The sequence below is a fragment of the Colius striatus genome, chromosome 3, assembly GCF_028858725.1.
Source record: "Colius striatus isolate bColStr4 chromosome 3, bColStr4.1.hap1, whole genome shotgun sequence".
NCBI classification, from domain to species: domain Eukaryota; kingdom Metazoa; phylum Chordata; class Aves; order Coliiformes; family Coliidae; genus Colius; species Colius striatus.
In genome coordinates, this window is record NC_084761.1 from 2286214 (window position 1) to 2308777 (window position 22564).

Consider the following 22564-nt stretch of genomic DNA (forward strand, 5'->3'; position numbering starts at 1 on the left):
GGTTGGCAAAGCACTTGAAGCTACTGCAGTCCCAGCTCTCCCCTCACCCTGCCCAGCCCAGCACTGACCCACAGCCCTCAGCACCTCAGCCCCACGCCTTTGGGATCCCTCCAGGGCTGGGCACTCCCCCAGCTCCCTGGGCAGCCTGGCACAGGGGCTCATACCCCTCTCAGGGAAACAGTTGTGCCTCAGCTCCAGCCTCAGCCTCCCCTGGGGCAGCTGCAGCCCATTGCCTCTTGTCCTGTCATTGCTGCCTGGGGAGCAGAGCCCGACCCCCAGCTCCCTGCAGCCTCCTGGCAGGGAGTGTCAGAGAGTGCTGCTGGCTGCCCTCAGCCTCCTCTTATCCAGTTTCCTTGCCCTAAAATTCACCACTCTCTTCATTCCCCACTGACAAGGGGGTTGAATGGCCCAGCTCCCTTTCTGAGGCCCAGCCTACAGTTCAAGCTGAGCCTTGGCTTGCCCCTTGTCATGGGAGGGGACAGAGAGTCACAGCCCCAGCAGCCACTGTCTGCCACCACTGCTCAGAGTCTGCTGGCAGCTCAGAGCTTTGTGGCAGTGGCTGGCAGAGCATGGCATAGGCTGACAGAGCATGGCAGAGCATGGCAGGGCCGTGCTATGGCAGGGCTGCTCTCATTTCAGCCACTAAGAAGCAAAGGGAAGTTTAGCAGATTTCATTTCTGTAGTTGCCAGGGTTTCCCCCCAGCTCAGCATCACCTCTGCTCACAGCCAAGTGGAACTCATTTCAAACCTGACATGCATTGTGTGCCAGAAGGTGCTTTGATCCCCTGGAAGGGATGTGTTGCTGCAAACCCCACGCACAGAGAGCCCAGCCTGGCCCTTGGGGCACACAGCACTGGGGGCAAAGAAAGCAGCCTCCTGCAAAGCTTATTTTGCATCAAGCCATCTCTTTCTTGACCAATATCTAACATGATGCAACAAAATGAAAGGAGACTTGGCAAACAAGTCTGGGCTGTTCTCTCCAGCCTTCAGGCTGGTTCCTCTGCTGTTCTCCCAGCCTTGCTTTAGACTCTTGCTGCCGTCTCAACTTCACTTACTCGAGCAGTGAGCCAACCTGGCACAGGGCAAATTGATCTGCTGTCACCAAGCCTGATGTCAGACACCCAATTCCCCTCTGCAGAGCTGGGTTTCGTGCTCCTGGGCAAGAATCCAGGGAAATCCAAACCTTTACTGCTTTTGCCTGTCAGTCTATAAGGAGGAGCTAAGAGAGCAGCTCACTTTCCCATGGGAACACACAGGACGTGTTACAGGGAGCTCTGACCTCTTCCACTCATGTAGAGCACAGCACACTTTGTACCAATACAACCTGAACCCCTCCTCCATCCCAACTCAAAAACTTTCAGCCCAAAGATCACACCTGATGTCAACAGGCAAAGTAAAACCCTTCCAGTAGAAATGGCAATTTTCCTCCAGCACTTGATGCTACTTTGCACCAGTCTCCCTTCCTCTTGGGAATGCAGAGCTCAGGGAGAGGTGTCCCTCTGCTCTAAAGCAGGCAAATAAGTACATGGGGACTGGAAGTCACACTGGAAAAGGTAGGAAGACAAGGGAGATAAGGTATTCAGTGCTAGACTTGGGTTCTCCCTTTAAACAGATTCATATCTCAGGAAAATTGCTTTAAGCAGCCGAAGTGAACAAGGCTCCATAAATATTCCCTACTGTAAGCACAGCAGCCTCTTGGCTTTGCACAGCTCTTTGTTTTAGAGAAAAGGGGACCATTTTGCAGTTGTGGACCCTCAAGATGACTCTGCCCTGCTGCCTGGGCAGGGAAGGAGGAGGATTGTCTCCCTGGAACAAAGCAGATGTGAGAGAAGGCTGAGGGGGCACCTCAGCAACACTGACAAGTGCCTAAAGGGTGGGTGTCAGCAGGATGGGGGGACACTGTTCTGTGGTGCCCAGGGACAGGACAAGGGGTGATGGACATCAGCTGGGACACAAACAGTTCCCCTGGCACAGGAGGAGAAGCTGGTTTGGTGCTGAGGGGAGGGAGCCCTGGCCCAGGCTGCCCAGGGAGGGTGTGGAGGCTCCTTCTCAGGAGGTTTCCAACCCCAGCTGGACACGTTCCTGTGCCCCTGAGCCAGGGGAAGCTGCTGGAGCAGGGACTGGGGCTGCAGCAGCTCTGCAGGGCCCTTCCATGCTGGGACTGTGTGAATGCACTAACCTCCTGATTCTATGAAAATCATTCAGCAGTAAGAGCAGCACCTGCCTTTTCCTCCTTTAGCCTTCCAAGGAGCTCCTCACTTAGTGCTGGGGTGAGAGCAATTGCAGCTCTCAGTGTGCTGCTCAAGCCAACACTGTATTTTAGGTGCTTGTTCCTCCAGAGCTGCTCTAATGATCCAATCCCCAAGCAACAGCTTCACAGCCACTATACAGGTTTCAAAAAGGTACAACATGGACTCGAGGTGGATGAAGGGACTCCCCCCACACATGAAAGAAAGGTTACAGGAAAACCTGCTGATGGCTTCCTTGAAGGCTGGGCTTGCAGCAGGCTGGCAGCACCATCTCCAGTTTGTATGTGCAATGGCTGTAAGGATGGAATTTGTTCACACATCTGGGGCAGAAGGCATTCCAGGCAACGCTCAAAAATCACTTCCCAAAGGAGACATAAATAAGCAGAACTCAATGCACTCAAGTGAAACCCTCCTGTAGTTGGAAGACACGTTTGCTTTCCTTCTGAGAGACTCATCATTTGTAATTGGATGAACTGGATTGGCCAAAGATGCTTTTGCTATCTCATTTCTTTACTGAATGGTTGTTTTCTTGCTCTGGGAGCTCAGAGTCTAGCACCTCACTTTCTGTTAGTCCACCCACAAGAGCTAAGGCATTTTTGAACTGAATTAAAACTATCATGAGCTCTCCCAGCCCATGGACATGTGCTGTACAATGCCACATCAGCTGTTTAGTTCGTTATTAAATTAAACTGGGCTTCATTTACTTATAATCCAAATGGATTCAACCAATTCATTTGCAAGGTGATATAGAAGGTCAATAGACAAAATCTGAGGGGTATAGTGATGGAGAGGCAAGGTCAAACCTTCACTCACAAGAAAAATGGATTTTGAGGTGCTGGAGTGTGTCCAGAGACAGGTACCAGAGCTGGGGAAGGGGCTGCAGAACTAGTCTGATGAAAAGCAGTTGATGGAATGGGGTAGTTTAGCCTGGAGAAGGCTGAGGGGAGACATGAGCACTCTGTGCAACTATCTTAAAGGAGGCTCTAGTGATCTCTTCTCCCCAGTCATGAGTGATAGGACAAGAGGCAATGGGCTGCAGCTGCCCCAGGGGAGGTTGAGGCTGGAGCTGAGGCACAACTGTTTCCCTGAGAGGGGTGTCAGCCCCTGTGCCAGGCTGCCCAGGGAGCTGGGGGAGTGCCCAGCCCTGGAGGGATCCCAAAGGTGTGGAGCTGAGGTGCTGAGGGCTGTGGGTCAGTGCTGGGCTGGGCAGGGTGAGGGGAGGGCTGGGACTGCAGCAGCTCCAAGGGCTTTGCCAGCCAAAGAACTCTGTGACTTTTGTTACCCATCTGACTAATGGTGCTTTTTAGCAGATTGCTATTTCATCCACAGACATCATTAAGCCAGAATGGCTCCATTCTGCAACTCTTGTAGTAACATCCTCAGAGGGAGACCCATGAGTGAGATGCACCCAATCTGTCAGTACCCCTGGAGAAGCCTTCTGCTCTACTGGGAACCTTTAACTCTGGCTCACAAGCCACACTTTCACTTGTGACCATCATCACTAGAGCCAAAGCCACCACACCACAGCTGTCTCACTCAAAATGCTGGGTTTTGCCCCAAAGCACCTCCAGCCTCTTCTGTTTCCCTACAGCTCATCAGCTCTGCTGAGTGCAGAAGTAGTCTAGGACTTCTTAAAGGGATATCACAGAAGTTTGCAGGTTTATTGCCACACTGACCAGTGACTGCTGGGAAAAGAGGAGAGCACAGAGCTGGGGTGAACAAATAAAGGAGAATACATGTGAAATCTTGAGCTTGCTGAGGTTTCAGAGCCAACTCCAGTAACCTGCTCTGAAGGGCTGGTTGTGCTGTGTGACATTCGAGTGGATGCTCGGCAGAAAGTGATGTGAATCTCTGTGAGCAGCTGGCAAACAAATCACTGAGCAATTTCAAGGTATGCCATGATTACACAACAGGCAAACACCATCAAGAGAATCAAGCCAGTTGCACTTGTCCTGAGGCAGCACTGAGGATACCTCCTGACTGGCGTGGTGGGCTTGATGGCCAAACTGTGATGGATTTGTAACCCAGGCGTTGTGGCAATCCCTATTTAATACCCAAGGAAGGATCAGAAGCAGTTGGTCTTGAATGATTGCTTGCACTGCCACAAAAGCAGGCATCAAACACCAAGAAACACTTCAGAGTGAGTCAATGGATTGTGTTTTTCTTCTCTTGTGCAAAATGAAACCATTAAGCTGGAATCTCCGGTGAAGCCTCTCAGCAGCGAGGACTCACCACGGAGCTGTGGCTGTGCAGAGATGGGTAAATGTACTTGTAAACCTTTATCACCAGTTCAAACAACCCTGTGGATGTCAGCAAGAACACCAGAGGCAACAGTTTCACAACAGACTTCATAACTGAAGCCTTTCTGTGCTCTGCTGAGTTCAGCCTAAAGCCATTAGTGCAGAAATTGCCTCATCCCGACTGCCAGCAATCACTGAGTGCTGTCCAAAGACCACTGTTTATTCTACCAGGTCCCTGGGTGCCACAGATGTTACCTACATCTTTCTAAGCCACAACTGACACAGTTGGGTTTTAAAATGGAAAGCTTTGCCCCTCTCTCTGCAAAGCTGCCCAGCTCCTTTATACCTGTGGAGAGAGCAGCCAGCAAGGGCACTGGCTGGGCAAACTGAGCCTGGCTGGGCAAACTGAGCCTGGCCAATGTCTTCATAGGGGTAAGTTAATGATGAAAAGCAAGAATTGTTTCCTACAAGGTGGCAACACCACCCCACACCTGACAGCTGAAGGCCTGAGGGGCTGGTGTGCCACAGATTCCCCCAAAATAAACCTCTACCAAGTGCAGAGAAGAGGTAGAAGCAGTAGCCACCAACCAAGCCTCAACACCATCAAGTTGAGGAAGTGACAAGTCCCATAACTGAGGCCCAAAGGTAAGTGCAGTAGCTCCAGGTCTGCACTGTGCCATGACAGCAGACCAGCTCCTGAACAAGAGCATCATTCCAAGCCTTGACATGCAAAAAGCTCACCCCACAACTAAGGCAAAACCCCACAGACCACCAGCACCACCCCACTAAGCAAACCACACTCGCTGTGGGGCTGACAGATGGAATTTGGACAGCAAAGACAGTGGTAGAGCAACAGCACCTGATTCAAAACTCTTCCCATCAGGTTATTTCAGAGTGGAACAACCCCTCATCTGCAGAGTGTTGTCTACAAGCATTGTTCCCTCTCCAGGGTCTGCTTTTGGGGGAGCACCAGGAGCTACACATAATGCCAGGCCAAGAGGGACAGAGCTGCTCCAGAGCAGCTTCACAGCACGTTCCTGCAACACAGCCAGCACCACACAAACTCACTGGCTTCTCCACAGACTCTTTGCTCAACCCACAGGGGCACTGACTCCCTGGCACTCATTTTCTGGCACAACTGTGCTCCATGAGAAGACACCACGCTCACATGCTCCCTCTCTTTGCATCCCACATCTGTCACCTTTTCAATTAAGAAGAGTTTATGGCAAGATGATCATTAAAAGTCAACCTACAGCAGTCAAGTTGTTCCAAGAAGCAGAACATGAAGCCAGGAGACACTATGAGTGTGCTTCAAAGTGCTTTATTTGGGGGTTTTGGTGGTGGGGGTTTTGTGTCATAAGTAAAAGGGCAGCCTGGGCTAAAGATTCATATCAGAATTGTTCACTTGTGGGCAAAAGTTGATACAGAATGAGTTGTCATTTCATTTCTAGTCAAAGCAGACAGATGGGTATGGAAATTACAGCTGGCCAGGAGCTGCCAGCTGTTGAATGCACATTCAAAGCAAATAGGTTTTGCATTGCAGCGTGCAACAACTCAACATGTTAGTCCAACATCAAATCCCACTCCTACACTGAAGGCAGCTGCCTGGGCCAGCACCCAAGTGCACCAAGACACAGGTATCAACACCCTGCATGTCCTGCTATTCACTTCAAGGAGCAGTTATTCTCTCCATCACCAGTTTGTGATACTAAATCAGGTGGTATATGCACATAGAGTCGTAGGGGTTGGAAGGGACCTTCAGAGATCATCCAGTCCAACCCCCCTGCAGAAGCAGTTGATTAGGAAAGTAGATCCAAGCTATCCAAATCACAACTGGTGAAGTTATCTGACCTTAGGAAGTGTGTACAGCAGTGTAACAGCAGCATCTCAGCTAGTCAGCTCAGAGCTGAGCCACCAGAAAAAAAACTCACCCCTTCCAAACAACACGAGCTCATCAGTTTGAGTCATGGCATTCACTCACTCCAATTTAGATAGACAAACAACAAGTTATCTCCATCAACAACAAGGGTCAACAAAGCATATGCTTTAAAACAAAGGTGGATTCACTCCAGGTCTGTGTCTTATGGTGTTAGCATTTACCTTGGCAGTATTACTTCTTTGTTTTGAGCAGGATTGCAAAATGTCCTGAAAAGCATTGCTGCAAAATAAGCCCAGCTCCTGCCTGCAGAGTGTTTGCTTCTGCTGCTGAGCTCCTGTGTTGTAGCTGAGCTGGGAATGGAATCAAGAGGTCTTGGTTCTTACTGGAGGTCTTGTTCTTACTTACAGGAGAGCAGTGGCTGGGGGACAGGGGAAGATAGCTTCTATCTCAAGGCTTCGTCATCTCCTGCTCACACAGCAAACACAGAACCCACTCTCACTGCACAAGCCAGTGGGAGGGAACGAGGAGCTTCCGATTCTTGAACTGTGCAGCAGATGAGTCTGAGCTGTTTTGAGCTGAGGAGCTCAGCCCCACGCACACAGTCGGGAGCCCACGTCCCCCAGCAGAGCTCAGCACGTCACACCAGCTCCTGCCAGCTCCAGCACCTCGTACAGAGGCAGAAAGAGGGAGAACAAACAGCTTGCATTTATTTAAGCTACCCAAATTTGTGGCTTTCTCTTACCAAAACCCATGCTCTGTTTTCCACTCACAGATCTGTCTCTGAAGTGCTTTTGATTTACACTGGAAGCCTTTCCCAAAAAGGCTGCTCGTGGCAGAGTTTGTTCCCAGGCACAGCTGAGGGCTGTAGGTGGAGATCTCGGCCAAGTAATTGCTTGTGTGGTTTTGTAACCAGCTAAAAGGAAAACACTTCTTCTGAGACCTCTAGAGAATCCAGATTTGAAGGAGACTTCACTTCTGCCCTGCCTGCTCCACAGCCCAGCAGCAGCTATGTGGTCCTGACACCTAGGAACTCTGTGCTGGCCTCGTTTAAGGATGACAACTACAAGTGAAGACAGTGTTTGGAGCCAGCAGTAAATCTGTTTCTAAAGCTCAAGCAACTTCAGTGGACACCCAGGAAGCCAAAGAAACAGTCAAAAGTCAGTCCAGAATTGGGGATGTTCAGTGTATTTGTGCTTTAGAAGAAAATGAAGAATGATTTTATGCACAGAAGTGACAACAAACAAAAGAGTTTCTTCATGTTGTGCAGTTCAGATCTCCATCAAAACTCTACAGCTGCAGGGAGAAACAATGACAGCCTCTGAGGAAAGTCAGAAGGCACCACAACAATCTGCATTGCTGCTGGATTACCATGAAAGCACCAAGGCATACTTGGAGGCCAAAAAAAGACCCCCTATACACTCAAAACCTCCCCAGGTATTTGTCCCAAAATACCTTCAATACCGTGGCCTTGCAGAGCTTAACCCTCTGCATCTGTGCTCCTGAACACTGGGCAGGTTAATAGGTGGGAAATGTTGCTCTACCTTTGTGGCTTCTCCACCATGGTGCCATGCTGAGAAGGCTGCTCCTGGGGTATGCCAGACTCACCTGCAGCCCAGTGGGCACCTCCAGCTTTTGCCATGTGCAACATGGCACCACAGAGGTGTCCAGCAGTGACGTGGCTGTCTCCAGACTGATGCTACACACCCAAACACGCAAAAACAGGCACTTCAGCTGCCTGTGGGTGGGTTAAACACCATGTGACTGCTGAGCAAAAATACTTACAGAGCTTCTGGAGCAACTACAGAGAGCCCACTCCCCATGAATTTCACTGGCTCTTGAATTTTGGTCTTACTGCATCAACTAAAAGCCCCAGGTTAGAAATGGACTGCTCCATGCTCCATCAGGATGACCTCTGACATTGGTTTCTCAGAATCCCAGCACGGTGGGGGCTGGAAGGGCCCTGCAGAGCTGCCCCAGCCCCAGCCCCTGCTCCAGCAGCTTCCCCTGGCTCAGGGGGCACAGGAACGTGTCCAGCTGGGGTTGGAAACCTCCTGAGCAGGAGCCTCCACACCCTCCCTGGGCAGCCTGGGCCAGGGCTCCCTCACCTCAGCACCAAAGGAGCTTCTCCTCCTGTGCCAGGGGAACTGTTTGTGTCCCAGCTGATGTCCATCACTCCTTGTCCTGTCCCTGGGCACCACAGAACAAAGTGTCCCCCATCCTGCTGACACCCAGCCTTTAGGTACTTGTCAGTGCTGCTGAGGTGCCCCTGAGCTCAGGCTTCTCTTCTCCAGGCTGAACAGCCCCAGGGCTGCAGCCTTTCCTCCTCACACACATGTTCCATCCCCTCAGCACCTTGGTGTCCCTGCACTGGCCTCTCTGCAGCAGCTCCCTGTCTCTCTGGAGCTGGGGAGCCCAGAGCTGGCCACAGGACTCCAGCTGAGGCCTCAGCAGGGCAGAGCAGAGGGGCAGCAGAACCTCCCTCCACCTGCTGCCCACACTCTGCTGGATGCCCCCAGGATGCCACTGGTTTCTTGCCCATGAGGGCACCAACCAGCACTCCCAGGTCCCTCTCCTGGAGCTGCTCTCCAGCAGGTCACCCCCAGCCTCTCCTGGGGCAGGGGGTTGCTCCTCCCCAGCTGCAGGACTCTGCCCTTGCCCTTGGTGACCCCCATGAAGCTCCTCTGCCCAGATCTCAGCCCAGCCTGCCCATGAACCTGCCACTCCTCGTGGAAGTTCCACGTTTTGTTGTGCTGTTCCCAGCAGTAACAACAAACCTCCAGGGATGTGACCTACAATACATTGCTGCCTGCACTCAACAGCCCCTCCTTGCCCTTCAAGGACCAGCTGGCCCTGGCAGCAGAGCAAGCTGCCCTCTACACATCCATACACAGTGTGATGCCTCACAGCAGCTCCACAGCAGTGCTTGACAGCCAAAGTCACATTACAGCAGCACATACAGTCACAGCCAGGATCACAAGTGTGTCTCAACCTAAGGAGGCATCTCACAGCAAACACAGGTGTGATAGTGTGGCAAGCAACACAGATAAAGCTCTCAGGTTAAGTCAAAGCCTCAGCACCTCATCTTTTTCATGTGGTTAGGTCTCATGTCCACTTGGCCTCCAGAACCCTGGACAAAAGGGACTACAAGCCGCTGCCATTGAAAGTGGTACAGAAGGAGAGAGAACACAGGGTAAGTTCTGTGTACATGACTGGGGGTGTGCAGAGAGAAATCATCTGCAGAGCCAGGGAAGTGGCATGCTAAAGCCTCCAAAAGGGCCAGGGAACCCAGAAGCTGAGCTGGAAAATGGGTGAAAATGGCATTTTTAAAGTCTTTTCTTTCTTCCAAACCTGCATTTTATTTTAAAGGACATTATTCCAGAGATGAACAGCACCTTGCAGCAAACTGCCAGTGAAGTGCAGCCCTTCAGTGTCCTCTTCTGCCTGTCTCCTCCTTGGACTACTGATGGCTTCAACAGCAAATATTTTGATGGAATCACATGAGGATTTGTGTCCAATGCCTGATATTGAAATGGCTGCAGCACTGCACAGCACACAGAGGACATGAAGCACTTCAGGGGTTATATTCATAGGAGGACAAGTGCCTAAGTTTTACAAGGATATGCTACTGTCTGCTTTCCCAATGGGGTGATGGAAACAAGGCAAAGAGGAGTTAGAAAAGAGGAAGAAAATCTAAAAAGCCATGGCTATGTGAAAACAGCAAATAGAAACCTCACAGGAACAAACAATCTCTGAGCTGATGTTGCAACCTTACTGTTACTACAACTTCTGCAGGAACAAACAGACCTCTTAGATGGGGGGCTCTATCCCTGAGCCACTCTATTCCCAGGAGAATTTTCTTTCAGGTGAGTCCCAGCTCAATGCAAAACGTTCAGCAGAACAGAGCCAAAGGTTTTCACATCCTTCCTCCTCCTCCTCTGTCTGCTACCAACCAGAAACTAGTATGACATCATGCTTCTGTATCACTGCTGAGCCTGGGCTGCCAGAGGGCTAAAGGGCAAGGAAATGAGACTTTAGAAAGACAGGTCATAAAACCTCAGCTCTGAAAATAGAGCTGGTAGCGTAGCTATTTTCAAGAGTAAGGGAAAGATGCTCTTCTGAGAGAGGCTGCTGGAGGAAAACATGCCTGGGAACAGCTGGAAACAAAAGCTGAAGCAGACAGGGTGGAGAAGGAGGAGGAGATATTTTTCCATGGGGCTTCCTATGCAGCTTATAGACTGAAACAACCAAACAACCCCACCTCCAAGCTCAGGGGACTGCACAATGACACAGGGCAAAACCTACCTGCTGCTTAAAAATCAAAACAACAGACAAACTTTCAATGCCAGTTAGTAGCAGAACATTTCAGGTTGCCCCTGCTCAGCTCACATCACCTTTGTGCACTCAGGGCTCAGAAACACCTTCAACAGCCACACAAAAGCAAAGCTTTTGTACTGGGGATTGGTGAGAACTGCCCCGTGCAATCCAGAACTTTGCAGAATGAGTCTCCAGCTTTATCAAAAACACAACAGAACCACAACCTGCCTGAAAAAACACCTGTGCCTGTGCATAATCCTGACTTGAGAGAGATGAAGACATCAAAACCTGCCAGATGCTCAGTTTGGGGGTTGGTTTTTGTTTGGATCGGGTGTTTGTTTGTTTGCTTTGTTTGGGGGTTTGTTTTGTCTGAAGTCAGTCCCACTTGAAGGTTCAACACTGTAGGTTTGGAAATGTTTTTCACGTGAAGGGTAAGTAGTAAACAGTGGAGAAATAAGTGATGCTGGAGCTGTTTCTGAGCCAAAGCCTGCTCTGATGACACCAAATCCTGCTCAGTTTTGTGTCCCTAATGACAGGGCAGCAAACATTCCTGAAAGATGCTGATGTAAGTGTCTGGTAGAGGTGGGAAACTGCTGCAAAAGCCACTCTCCACTCTGCATTTGTAGCAAGAGAACCTTCAGAAGGTCCAGCTGAGGCATTCCCCACAGATCTGTTCTGCAGCCACTACAGGGACGTGATGGCGAGGCTGCACTTGGAAGGTTTGGCTACAGTCTTCCTCACATCAAAGGGCTAAAACCTCAAAATAAAACATTACTCCAATTAGTAGAGTCATGCCAGAGAACACACAGCAGTTCCCACTGGTGTGCAGCATCTGAAGCAGCAGGCCAGCCTGGCTGGACAGCTCGTGTCTACCACCCACAGGGACAACACTGCAGAGACAATGGGAACACGAGGGAGGAGGAGCAGCAGCAGCAAAGGGCACCAGGATCAATGATTTCCTCCCTGCTGATGCCAATCACAGAATGACAGCATGTTAAGGGCTGGAAGGGAGCTGCAAAGCTCATCCAGTGCAACTCTGCTGCCAGAGCAGCAGCACCTAGAGCAGGGCACACAGGGACTCATCCAGCTGGGTTGGGATGGCTCCAGAGAAGGAGCCTCCACAGCCCATCTGGGCAGCCCCTGCCAGTGCTCTGGGGTGAGCACTTGGCTGCAATCTCAAGCCCATGTTCAGCATCAGAACACAAAAAGATCCACTTGGAACACGAGGAGAAACTGGTTTGGTGCTGAGGTGAGGGAGCCCTGGCCAAGGCTGCCCAGGGAGGGTTTGGAGGCTCCTTCTCAGGAGGTTTCCTGGACACATTCCTGTGCCCCCTGCTCAAGAGGAACCTGCTGGACTAGATGATCTCTGCAGGTTACTTCCAGTCCCCACCATTCTGTGATCTGTAGCTCTCATGTCTACACCCAGAAGGTGCCATCAACAGCAGTGCTGTCCCTGCCTGAGGTGTTACCACACACAGGTACACCCAGCAGCTGTTTCTTGACAGCATCTAATCTTCCCTTCTTGAGCATACAAGTAACCATGAGAGGCCTCATCCTTACAGAAGGCACAGAAGTTCAAAGATTAACTGCTAGCCACCTGCTTTGGTGAGGCTTGGAATAAGCAAGCCAGCGATGGCAAACTGGAGCAGCAGGACCTCCAGCCAAAAACACAGCAGAAAACACACAGCAGAGGCTGTGGATGATACAAGAGGCCCTGGTCAGTCTTGAAAATTCAACAGGGAAGGAGCAGAAGCATCCCCTCTCATGCCCTTCATGCAACAAGACACATGCCCTTTCCTCCCTGCCTTTATACACTGCTTGTGGTACAGAGCATCTCCTGGCTGGCAAGTAAGTAACTCATAGACTGCCACAGAGCACAGCAGAGCCCTTGTCCAGGGGATGTTTCTGGGTGCAGACTGGTGACTGAAGGGTCACAAGACACATTCAGGGAGTAATTGCTGAAAGACTTGAAAGGGACAGCTTAGGGACCACCACAAAAACAAACAGAGGGAAAAGACAGCCACAGACATGGGTCACTCAAATAAACAAGGTGGTAATTAAGCAGCAGTCATGAGGTCCCCAGGCAAACAGCACCAGCTGGGAGGGTCCTGACCACCTCCAAGGGCTGAGCAGTGTCTCCAGTCACTCTGAATTAATGCTGCCTCACTTTGTCTTCCTGCCCAGGAAAAGGCAGGAAACTAATGCTGCCCCAGACCTTGGCCCTTGCACTGACACAGAGCCAAGGCAGGCTCACCACCCTTGCCCCAAAGATGAACTCCTTGCACTTCTGCTATGGGGGAAGAGCTCCTGGAAAGATCCAGTTTGTATCTGAAGCATAAAGCCTGTCAGCAGCTACTGCCATGGCGTACTTCTGTTGCTGTTTTGCTAACCATTTCTGGAAGCTTTGGATAGCAGTGAGGTAACAGAGCACCTGCGGATGTTGCTTGAACCACACAATCATTTGGGTTGTTAAAGCCCTTGAAGTTGCTGCAGTCCAGTCCTTCCCCTCACCCTGCCCAGCCCAGCACCAACACTTGGCCCCCAGCACCTCAGCTCCAGGGCTTTGGGATCCCTCCAGGGCTGGGCACTCCCCCAGCTCCCTGGGCAGCCTGGCACAGGGGCTGACACCCCTCTCAGGGAAACAGTTCTGCCTCAGCTCCAGCCTCAGCCTCCCCCGGGGGAATCTGAGCCCATTGCCTCTTGGCCTGTCATTCATGACTAGAGAACGATAGGCATAAATAGAATACATAAATGATAGGCATGAGTAAAGGCACAAAGCCCCAGTGAAGGGATGGGGTTGAAACAAGGCATCAGAGCACACGGCATCAAGGCTCGTCACAGCCCCAAACCCACAGCAGGGCAAAGCTTTCATTTTAGCTTTCACTTGCTCTTCCAAAGGAGAACAGAGCCTGGACACAAGGCTTCATGTTAATCACTTTCTTAATAACAAGCTGAGGACAGAGGGGAAAAAAATCCCACAAAAATAAAAAGCCATCTCCCCTCCACTGAAAGCCATCTGCTCAGAAACATGCTCTACTCTCTCCCTAACACATTCCTCCTTTCCTATGGGAACAGCAGCAGGTGAGGGGGAAGGCTCTGCCACAGAAAAAACCCTCCATCACGTGAGGATGAAGCACATTCATGTTCAGGACTGAGTGGTGAGAGCAGTCCCAGCACACATTGGGCACAGTCTCCCAGGGCACCGGTGATTCCCTGCAAGGAGTCCCTGACTCACCCAGGGCTGGCTTCTCAGGCAAGCCAACAAACCAGCTAGGCAAGAAGATCATTTCAGCACAAGCACATGAATAACTAGATATTCCAGAGTGGATGTATGACACAGGAGTGACAAAGCCATGGGTCCTTCAGGTGAGGAACAGCCTCGTCTTCCTTTGGCAGCACCACATCTACTTTCATGCACCCATCACGTCTCGCTGCACGGAACCAGGCTGCTACCAGAGACATTTCTGTCCTGCTTCAGCACTCAGGAGAGGATAAAGACAGACCCCAAGCAGGCAATGTAAGCACTGAAGTGACAAGTGATCTGAGCAGTTGAGTCCTATCTGTGAATAAGGCAGTTTTGTTCTGAGGCAGCTATCACAGCATGGCTCACAGCACAGGGGGCACAGTAGCCCTCCTCTGTGCCTTAGGAGGAGGAGGAGGGAGTGCTGAGAGGAGAGGGCATTTGGGGGAAAGGCAGCATTTTCATCTCCCAGATGAGGTCCCTCCAGGTGCAAAGAATAGCAATGGGGGTCTGAGAATAGCACCCCACCTGCACCACTGCTGAGCTGGGGAGTGGGGTGGGTAAAAGCTGGGAAGGACAACACTGGAAGCTCTAAAGAACCATAATGGTCTCCTAAAAGCTCACACTTTTGCCAAAATACTAGTGAGATGGCTTCATATAAGGCTTTCTGCAGCTGGCCAAGAGAAAGCAAAATCTAAGCCTAACTCAGTTACAAACCCTCCTAGGGTGGGAGGTGACAGTGTCCAGTCACAGGACATAAACAGCACGCCCTGTGCAGGGAGTATGCTTGGCCTGAAGCTCCTGGAGACTGAGAACACTTGGTGTTCTCAGCATGAACTTAGGATGAAACACACAGGTGAGCACTGAGCCTCAAATACCTCCTCAGAAAGCAGTTCTTGTGTCAGCAGAAGGTCTGTATCCGTGCAGCAGCGGTCAGGTGGCATCACTCCTGCCTCTTACTGCAAAGGCCACCAGCATGCAGGGAGTAACAACCACCTCTGCTTACAGACTCCCATCCAACAGCAGTTTAAACCAAGGGCATTGCCAAAGACTTGCTCTACACTATAGCAACTGGTTTTGAATGAAGTGATAAACTATAAGGCTGTGTGGAGGGGGGATGCTGCTGCTCAAGGATCCTGAATGAGGATGGACAGAAGCAGCCACAATGCTTTAAGACACAGCTCATACTGTGTCCAAGGGTACTAGATGAAAGCAAGCAGAGGCTGGCTGCTGTTTTCAGCTCACAGAAGTGTTGCTGATAGGAAAAGGGCTCTCTCATCCCTACTGTTTCAACACCCAGAAGCCCAGGGAGAAGAGAGGAATCCTTTTTGGAGAGGCAGAAGAGCAGCAGTAAAAAGATAAAGCTTCCCTTACAGAGGTACACCTTCCCAGAGCTCAGGGAACAATCTGCTTCACACTGCACTTCAAAAAAACCTGTGTCAAAACAGTTGTCATTGGCCAGCACCACAAAAGCTTAACCTGACAGAGAGGGCACAATGATGTGGGGAGAGGGATCCCAGCTTGACAGGAGACATCCCAGTCACAAGATCAACCTTAAAGCACACTCCATTTCACACTGTGTTTTCTGGACACACCAAACAAGCAGCAAGGTGACACAATACTTGTTGCAAACTGGGATGTGGGGTCTGGGAGGGGATGGGGATGAGGATGATGCAGGAGCTTACAAAAAGAGCCTCTCCGTAATGTTTCGCCGCTGAGGTTTTGTGACAGCGTGAGGCACACGGCCAAAAGCAGCCCAGGCACTAGCTGTTCACAAAAATCTCAGTGCCATCATGCCAGGGGACAGTCCCCATCAGGGCAGAGTGGAAGCACGCTGGCAGAGAAGCATGTCCTGTCAGTACACACCTCCCAGCTGAGCCAGAGACAGAGGGAGTCTGACTGCCAAAGCTGTCAGGAGTATCAGCAGCATCGCATCCACTCAGATTTCAGAAGCTACTCCCATCTGATGATCCCAAAGGCACAGAGCTTCATGGAAGCAAGAGAAGCAGAGAGTACTGGGGTATATATTGCTGTGACAAAACAATCAGTTTGTGACCTAATTCTGTACTTAGGAGTGGGTTTGACTGCCCATAGACGAATGAAATTACTAGTTCACGGAGATTTCTTGCCCTAGAAAGAAGAAGAGATGGTGGTGTTTCGTTGTTCTAAAATACTAGGGTACAGAGGCAAAGCTTTTGTAACAACAGCCAGAGCTGCTGCTCTTTGGGTTTTCCAGATACATCAAAGAACCCACCCACACTCCCTTTGCAATTGTGCTGATGATTCCTGCGTCACCTGCTTCGAAACCATTGCTATGAGCGAGGCAATTCCAACTTCAACGCTTCACTTACCAGCCCCGTTACTCTCTCCATCCATCCATCCCTCCTTCCCTTTCGGCTTAGGAAACACAAACCCCAAGGACTAACTCTACAGCTCCCAAACCCAGGTCCTTCAGAGACACAAACTCTTCAGGGAAGCTTAAAACTTCTTCAGGGAAGCTTAAAAGCACCGAGCATCTCCTCGAAGGCAAACCGCACCAGCCCAGCCAGACACCAAAGGAGATGAATGAGACCACAACCTTCTAATTCCAGAACTCACTGCTCTCATTTCACAAGCATCCCAATTTCTGAGTCACCACCTCCCTGTAAATCTCTGGGGAGCAGGTGCGTGCTTGCATCAGCTCCTACAAGCTGGTAGTAGCTCCAAGGAGCGAGTGTGCAGTCAGGAGCTGAGCCACGCCGCTCCTTTACGCTCTAAATCCAGCCAGCTCCCAACACAGAGCATCCAGAAGTCCCCCGTTCCCTCAGATTCCTGCTTACAGGCAAAACTAAGCACCACCTGCTCCAGCCCTGGGGTCAGCTGCAGCGATGATGCAGGGTCTGACCTGCATCGTTTCTGTCAAGCCCTTGGGGAGGTTCTTTTGCACAGAGGCTGGGGGAAAGGATGACAGATTGAAAGCCACTCCAGGACCTGCACCCCGCCAGGCTGCGTTAGGCTTTAGCTGCAGCGAGGGGATGCAGGAAATAGCACAGCGCTGCTCCTTGGCTCTTAATTACAGTCTTGTGACACCGTAGTTAATGGGCTGTCATGGGCTCCATTAGAAACCTCGATGTTTGCAGGAGGCGGACCAGGCTGCGCTCCCGGTAGCCAGCTACTAAGCAAGAGCAGCTCCGGCCTGGAAATAACGCTCCTGTTCTTTTGTTACAGGCTCAGCTTCCTCCGGGTACAGCCCACTCCTGGCGTGAGCCCCCGCCGTGCCCACGGGCCGTGGGCTCGGCTCTGGGAGCGGGGTGCTGAGGCAGAGCTCGGCTCGCCGAGGGTCCGGCTGCCACGGCGGGCTTCAGGCATCGAGGGGTTTCATCAGACAGCGGCCCCGCTGCCGTCCCTCTGCCCTAATCTTCACGATGTTTAGGGAACAGCCGTGGCCTTGCTGCCTCCAGTCACTCACCTCCCCCTTAAGCCGCGATACGCTCCCAGTTAACGAAAACAAAACAAAGGCGAAAAGCACAACAACTCCTCCGTGGCCCCGAGGCCGCCGTCCCCGCGCCCCCCGGCTGCTGCCCGGGCCCCGCTTACCGTTGCTGTAGGCGTAGGGGGACTCGGAGGCCCCGTCCTGAAGGCTCTCCAGGATCTCCCCCTTGCCCACGTCGCTGTCCCCCACCAGCAGGAACTTGAGGAGGTAATCGTAGCTCTTCACCGGGCTGCCCTGGGTTCCCATCCTCCCTCTCATCGGCGGGGAGGCCCGACCCGCATCCTCCGCCGGCCTGTGGTGGGGACGGGGGCGGGGGGGCTCCGGCCTCGCTCCGGGGACACCGCCGGGCCTCTCCCCCCGCCGCAGCTCACAGCCGGCCCTCCGCCTCGCCTCGCATCTTCCGCCGACGGACGCGCCGGGGACCTGCGGCGGGAGGAGGAGGGAAGAGGAGGAGGAGGGAAGCAGCCCGGCGCCGCCGGCTCCCCAGCGCCCTCCGCCGCTCACAAAGCCCCCCGCGTCCTCCCGCACAATGCGCCGCGGCCCCGCCCCGCCAGGCCCCGCCAGGCCCCGCGGCCCGGGCCCTCCCCGCCGCCCGCCGGCACCGCGCCCGCCCGCACTCACCCACCTCCCGCCCGGGGCCGCTCCGTCACCTCGGCCGCCGCCTCCGCCCCGCGCAGCGCCGGCCCGGGCCGAGGGACAGCGGCGGCGGGACCCGCCCCATAGGCTGAGCCGAGCGTCCGTCACACCGGCCCTGCCCCGCCGGAGCGCGGAGGCGGCGGACTACAGCTCCCGGCGTGCCTTGCGGGAGGGCGGCGGCGGCGGCGCGGGGCGAGCTGGCGCAGAGCACGATGGGACAGCGAGTCTGGAGCCGGGGGGGCGCTGTGTGTGTGTGTGGGGGGGTGTCGTGGCGGGACACGGTGCGGGGTGGGCGTGGGGATGCGGGGTCCCACGAAGGGCATCGGGTGTGGGGTCTGGCTGTGAGGGTCATCCCCTCAGTGACACTGGCCCAGGGAGGGTGTGGAGGCTCCTTCTCTGGAGGGCTTCAAAACCCACCTGGACACGTTCCTGTGCCCCCTGAGCGAGGGGAACCTGCATCTGCAGGGGGGTTGGACTGGATGAGCTCTAAAAGTCCCTTTCCAACCCCTACCATTCTATGATTCATCCACTGACACGATCAAGGTGTGGGGTGGGCGTCCACATCCAGGTGGGAGGTCCATTGATGAGGGTCATCCATTCACACGGTCATCCAAGGTGTGTGTGGGGGGCATCCTGGTGTTGGGGGGAGCACCAAGGTATGGGAGGGCAGCCAGGTGTGGGTTATGGGGGGTGGGAGGTGATACACCCCACTGGTGGGACTGCCAGCACCCAGCAAGGGCTGGTGGCAGCCCTTCCTCAGGCTGCTGAGTCAGCTCCTGTGCTCCTCCTCCTGCCCTGTGCTCCTCAAGTTGCAGCAGCAGCAGCAGCAGGGAGGCTTCTTGCTTGTATAAAATATTAATTGCTGCCCAAACCTGTCTTTTACTGCATGGCTGATTCCCTTTCCTCCCCTGGGGACATTTCTGCTGTGGAGCAACGGGCCAGGGCAGCTGCTGATGATCTCCCACCACCATCCCAATTCTCTGCCAAAAAGCCCCCAAACGTGGGGCTGGCAAAGGGGGATGTGCAAAATGGGCTGAAGTGAGGTGGAGCAAGACTAGGCAAACGGCAGCTGGCAAAGCTCAACCTGCTCCAAGGGCGCTTCCCACCCTCAGAGGGGATGAACTGGCAATGTGCAGCACCAGAGACAAGCTCATCAGTCCTCAGCCAGCTCTGAGACACAAGCTCTGGGCCCTGAGATGCCTCATCTGAGCTCATTTGCTGCCTCAGAGCAATGTGCTGTAAACTCCTTTGGGAGAGCTTGTTTTGATGAGGGGTTTATATCCCCATGGGGTTATCCTCACACTCAGTCCTGCTCAGTTTGGGTTGTCTGCGTGGTAGGGGCCAAACACAGCTCCCTGTGTCCCCCCCAGTCCTGGCTCCCAAACAGCCCAGCTCATCTGGCCTCTACAAAAGCCACATGAAAAGCAAAAGGAAGTAGCAGATGTCCTGCTGCTCTGAATGCTGCTGACAGTGTCCCCAGGGGCTGGGAGAGCAAAGCCTGTGGAGAAACTCTCACCCCAGGGAACAGCCCTGAACAGGGCAAGTGGAGAGAGGAGGATCTGTGCCTGCCCAAATTCCCCAGGGTGAGAGAAAAGCCATTCCTCTCATTTCTGCCCACCAGCCCACTGGATCCAAAGCAGTGGGGAGTGGGCAGGAGGAGGAGGATGGGCAGGAATCTCCTTGATTTTTGTTTCTCTTAGCCTCTGGTTCTCAATGCTGCTGCTCCTCCAGGAGAAATCACCTCAGCAGGATTTCTCACCTCCTTGGTAGGATGGTGGGAACTAAACTAGAGCCCAGACCACTGAGAATCATCATGAGAGAGGAGGAGTGCACAATGCAAGAGGCACTAACCCTGCCTTGGGCTTGCTGGGACCATGGCATGTGCTGCTGGCTGGGCAAGGGGAAGCTGGGCACAGACTGCTGAGAAAGAAAAAGGAGGAGGGAAAAGGAAGAGGGAAAGGAAGAGTAAAGGAAGAGAGAAGAATAAACTCAAGGGTGTGACTGCTCTGATGTGAGTGAGGAATAGCCATAAGGCCTCCATCCTTCCCAGGCACAGCTTGTGCTCCTGCTTAGGCTGAATCAGAGAGAAAAAACCAGAGCTGGAGAAGCATCACCTCAAGCATCTCCCAGGCCTGAGGAGGCAGGACCTGCTGGATCAGCACTCCTCCTTGCAGGGGTTTCATGATTTGGCCTTGGCACAACACTTTGCAGCTAGATGAGTGGGGAAGTACCTTGTGTGTGTGGAGAGCTGAGCCTGAGCAACCAAGAGGGAAGAGCTCGAGTTGTCTCCCAACATCTTTACTCTCATGTAACCAAAATCCATTTCTATTCTGATTAAAAGGTTTAATTAACCAAAGCATCCACACCTGTCAGCAGAACAAAGGCCTCCATCCCAAAACACACCCACAAGCACCTGCAACCAGCACAGGCAGAGCCTCTCTGCCCTGTTGGCATTGCCACTGTTCTGCTTGGCACCGTGGAGTCCCAGGCCAGGGCTTGTTCTCTGCACTGGTGAGCTGGAGTGCTGTGCTTTAAATCACTGAATCATTTGCTCCTGTCTGCCCTCAGCCTTCTCTTCTCCAGGCTGAACACCCCCATTCCCTCAGCTGCTCCCCATCAGACTTGTTCTCCAGCCCCTTGCCCAGCTTTGTCATCAGGGCTGTGGTGGGAAGGATGTTACCTTCAAATGCTCTTAATGGTGACATTTTGAAACAGCCTGTTACACTTTGCTCCTGCTCAAGACTTGGTAGTTTATGCGAAAGCAAAGAGAAAAGGTGCTGTTGCCTTTTAACCAGCACATCACATTTCCTCATCTCTTTCCTCCTCTCTCTCTCCTCACCATCTCTTACATGCACATGTAAACACATGCACACAGCTAATTAAACTGCCAATGTTCCAGCACTCTGCTGGAACACTTTATTGAAAGCCAGAAACCATTATCAGTAGGAGAATTGACTACAACAGTGTGAGGTTCTCATGGATTTCCTCAGTGCCAGATGCTTAAGTAACACTGTGGATGGGAGATGTGTGTGCAGCCCCCTCCACTTGCACAGCAAGGCCCTGCCTCTGGTGCTTTCCCAGGTAGCACACCCAGCATTTCCACTAGCTCCTGAGCCTTCTCACTTGCCTGGAGATGAAAGGGTTACATTCTGTCACCTACTCTCCTCATCCTCAGCTCACTGAGACAACACATGGGGAATGTGAGCATTCTTGGTTGGAGGTGCAGGCCCAGAGGTGAAGCTGCCAAGTCAGAAGGGACAGCCTGTTCTGCTCCCAAGACAAAATGGTGAGCCAGATGTGATGGGTACACTCTTCTCATCCAGGAAGGTAGATCAGCTGCCTACATAAGGTTTGGATTGCACTGAACATGTTTCTCCTGCCCAGTGGAATACAACCCAAAAGATCCTGAAGTAGCTTGTAAGCCCTGTGTGGCTTTGTGTGATGGGGATGGATCAGCTGAGATCAGACACAGCTCACCTGTGCCATGGGGATGGATCAGCTGAGATCAGACACAGCTCACTTGTGCCATGGGGATGGATCAGCTGAGATCAGACACAGCTCACTTGTGCCATGGGGATGGATCAGCTGAGATCAGACACAGCTCACTTGTGCCATGGGGATGGATCAGCTGAGATCAGACATAGCTCACCTGTGCCATGGGGATGGATCAGCTGAGATCAGACTCAGCTCACCTGTGCCATGGGGATGGATCAGCTGAGATCAGACACATCTGCCACTGCTCAGACTGGACAAGAGGCAATGGGCATGAACTGAAACACATCAAATTCTGTCTGAAAATCTTTTTTACTGTGAGGGTAACCAAGCACTGGCACAGGTTGTCCAGGGAGGTGGTGGAGTCTCCATTCTTGGAGATGCTCAATAGCCAGCTGGACATGGTCCTGGGTTTTGGGTGGCCCTGCTTGAGCAGTGGGGTTGGGCCAGGTGATCTTGAGAGACCCTTTCCAACCTCCACCAGTTTGTGACACTGTGATGGTGTGAGCAGGCCTAAGCACAGAGAGTAAATCAGGAAGGGCTTGAGTTAAGCAAGGAGATGGTGGTGAGGCAGCAAGGACCAGGGAGGGCAGAAGGGAAGCAACTCATTATCTGCATGATGACAAAGCAGGAGATGTTCCTGCCTTACAGTCCTGAGAGGGTAACTCAATGTATGGACTATGCACATGTGCCACACTCCTCCTGTGGGCCTGATGTTCACATGTGCCTCCAGAACAAGGCTCAGGCCAGCTGCAGCATCAGGGAAAACTCCCCAACCCATCAGCAGGGCCTTCAGCAGTGCAGTGTAATCACTGTGATTTCCTTTCAGCATCATCACATGCTATCCTGGTTATTTCTCATAGGCAGGATTTGTGTCTGGGATGGAGTTTTGCATGCAGTGGATCCCTTTTTGCTTCACAGAAGCCATGCCTATGTCAAGAGGCATATCAAGCATTGTGCCAGCAAGGAATAATCATAAGGAAATGCAGTATCAAAAACCAGTGTGCAAGATTCCAGTCTTTGAAGGATGGCTGGCAGAGA

The 22564-nt window shown here is 52.5% G+C and overlaps 1 protein-coding gene across 2 annotated transcripts in view; it reads right to left on the minus strand.

The window, feature by feature from the left end:
* Positions 1-18178, minus strand: part of RAB40C (RAB40C, member RAS oncogene family) — a 37961-nt gene extending 19783 nt beyond the window's left edge. Inside the window, exons 1-2 of one of the 2 annotated variants that reach the window (XM_061993619.1) lie at positions 18021-18178; positions 17500-17818 (exon numbers count right to left, since the gene is read on the minus strand). In XM_061993619.1, coding sequence (XP_061849603.1) covers positions 17500-17653 — 154 coding nt within the window. In that variant the 5' untranslated portion in view covers positions 17654-17818; positions 18021-18178. Of the gene's footprint in view, positions 1-17499; positions 17819-18016 lie in introns of both variants that reach the window. The other variant, XM_061993620.1, reaches the window with a different exon arrangement.
* Between the last annotated feature and the right edge of the window lie 4386 nt (positions 18179-22564).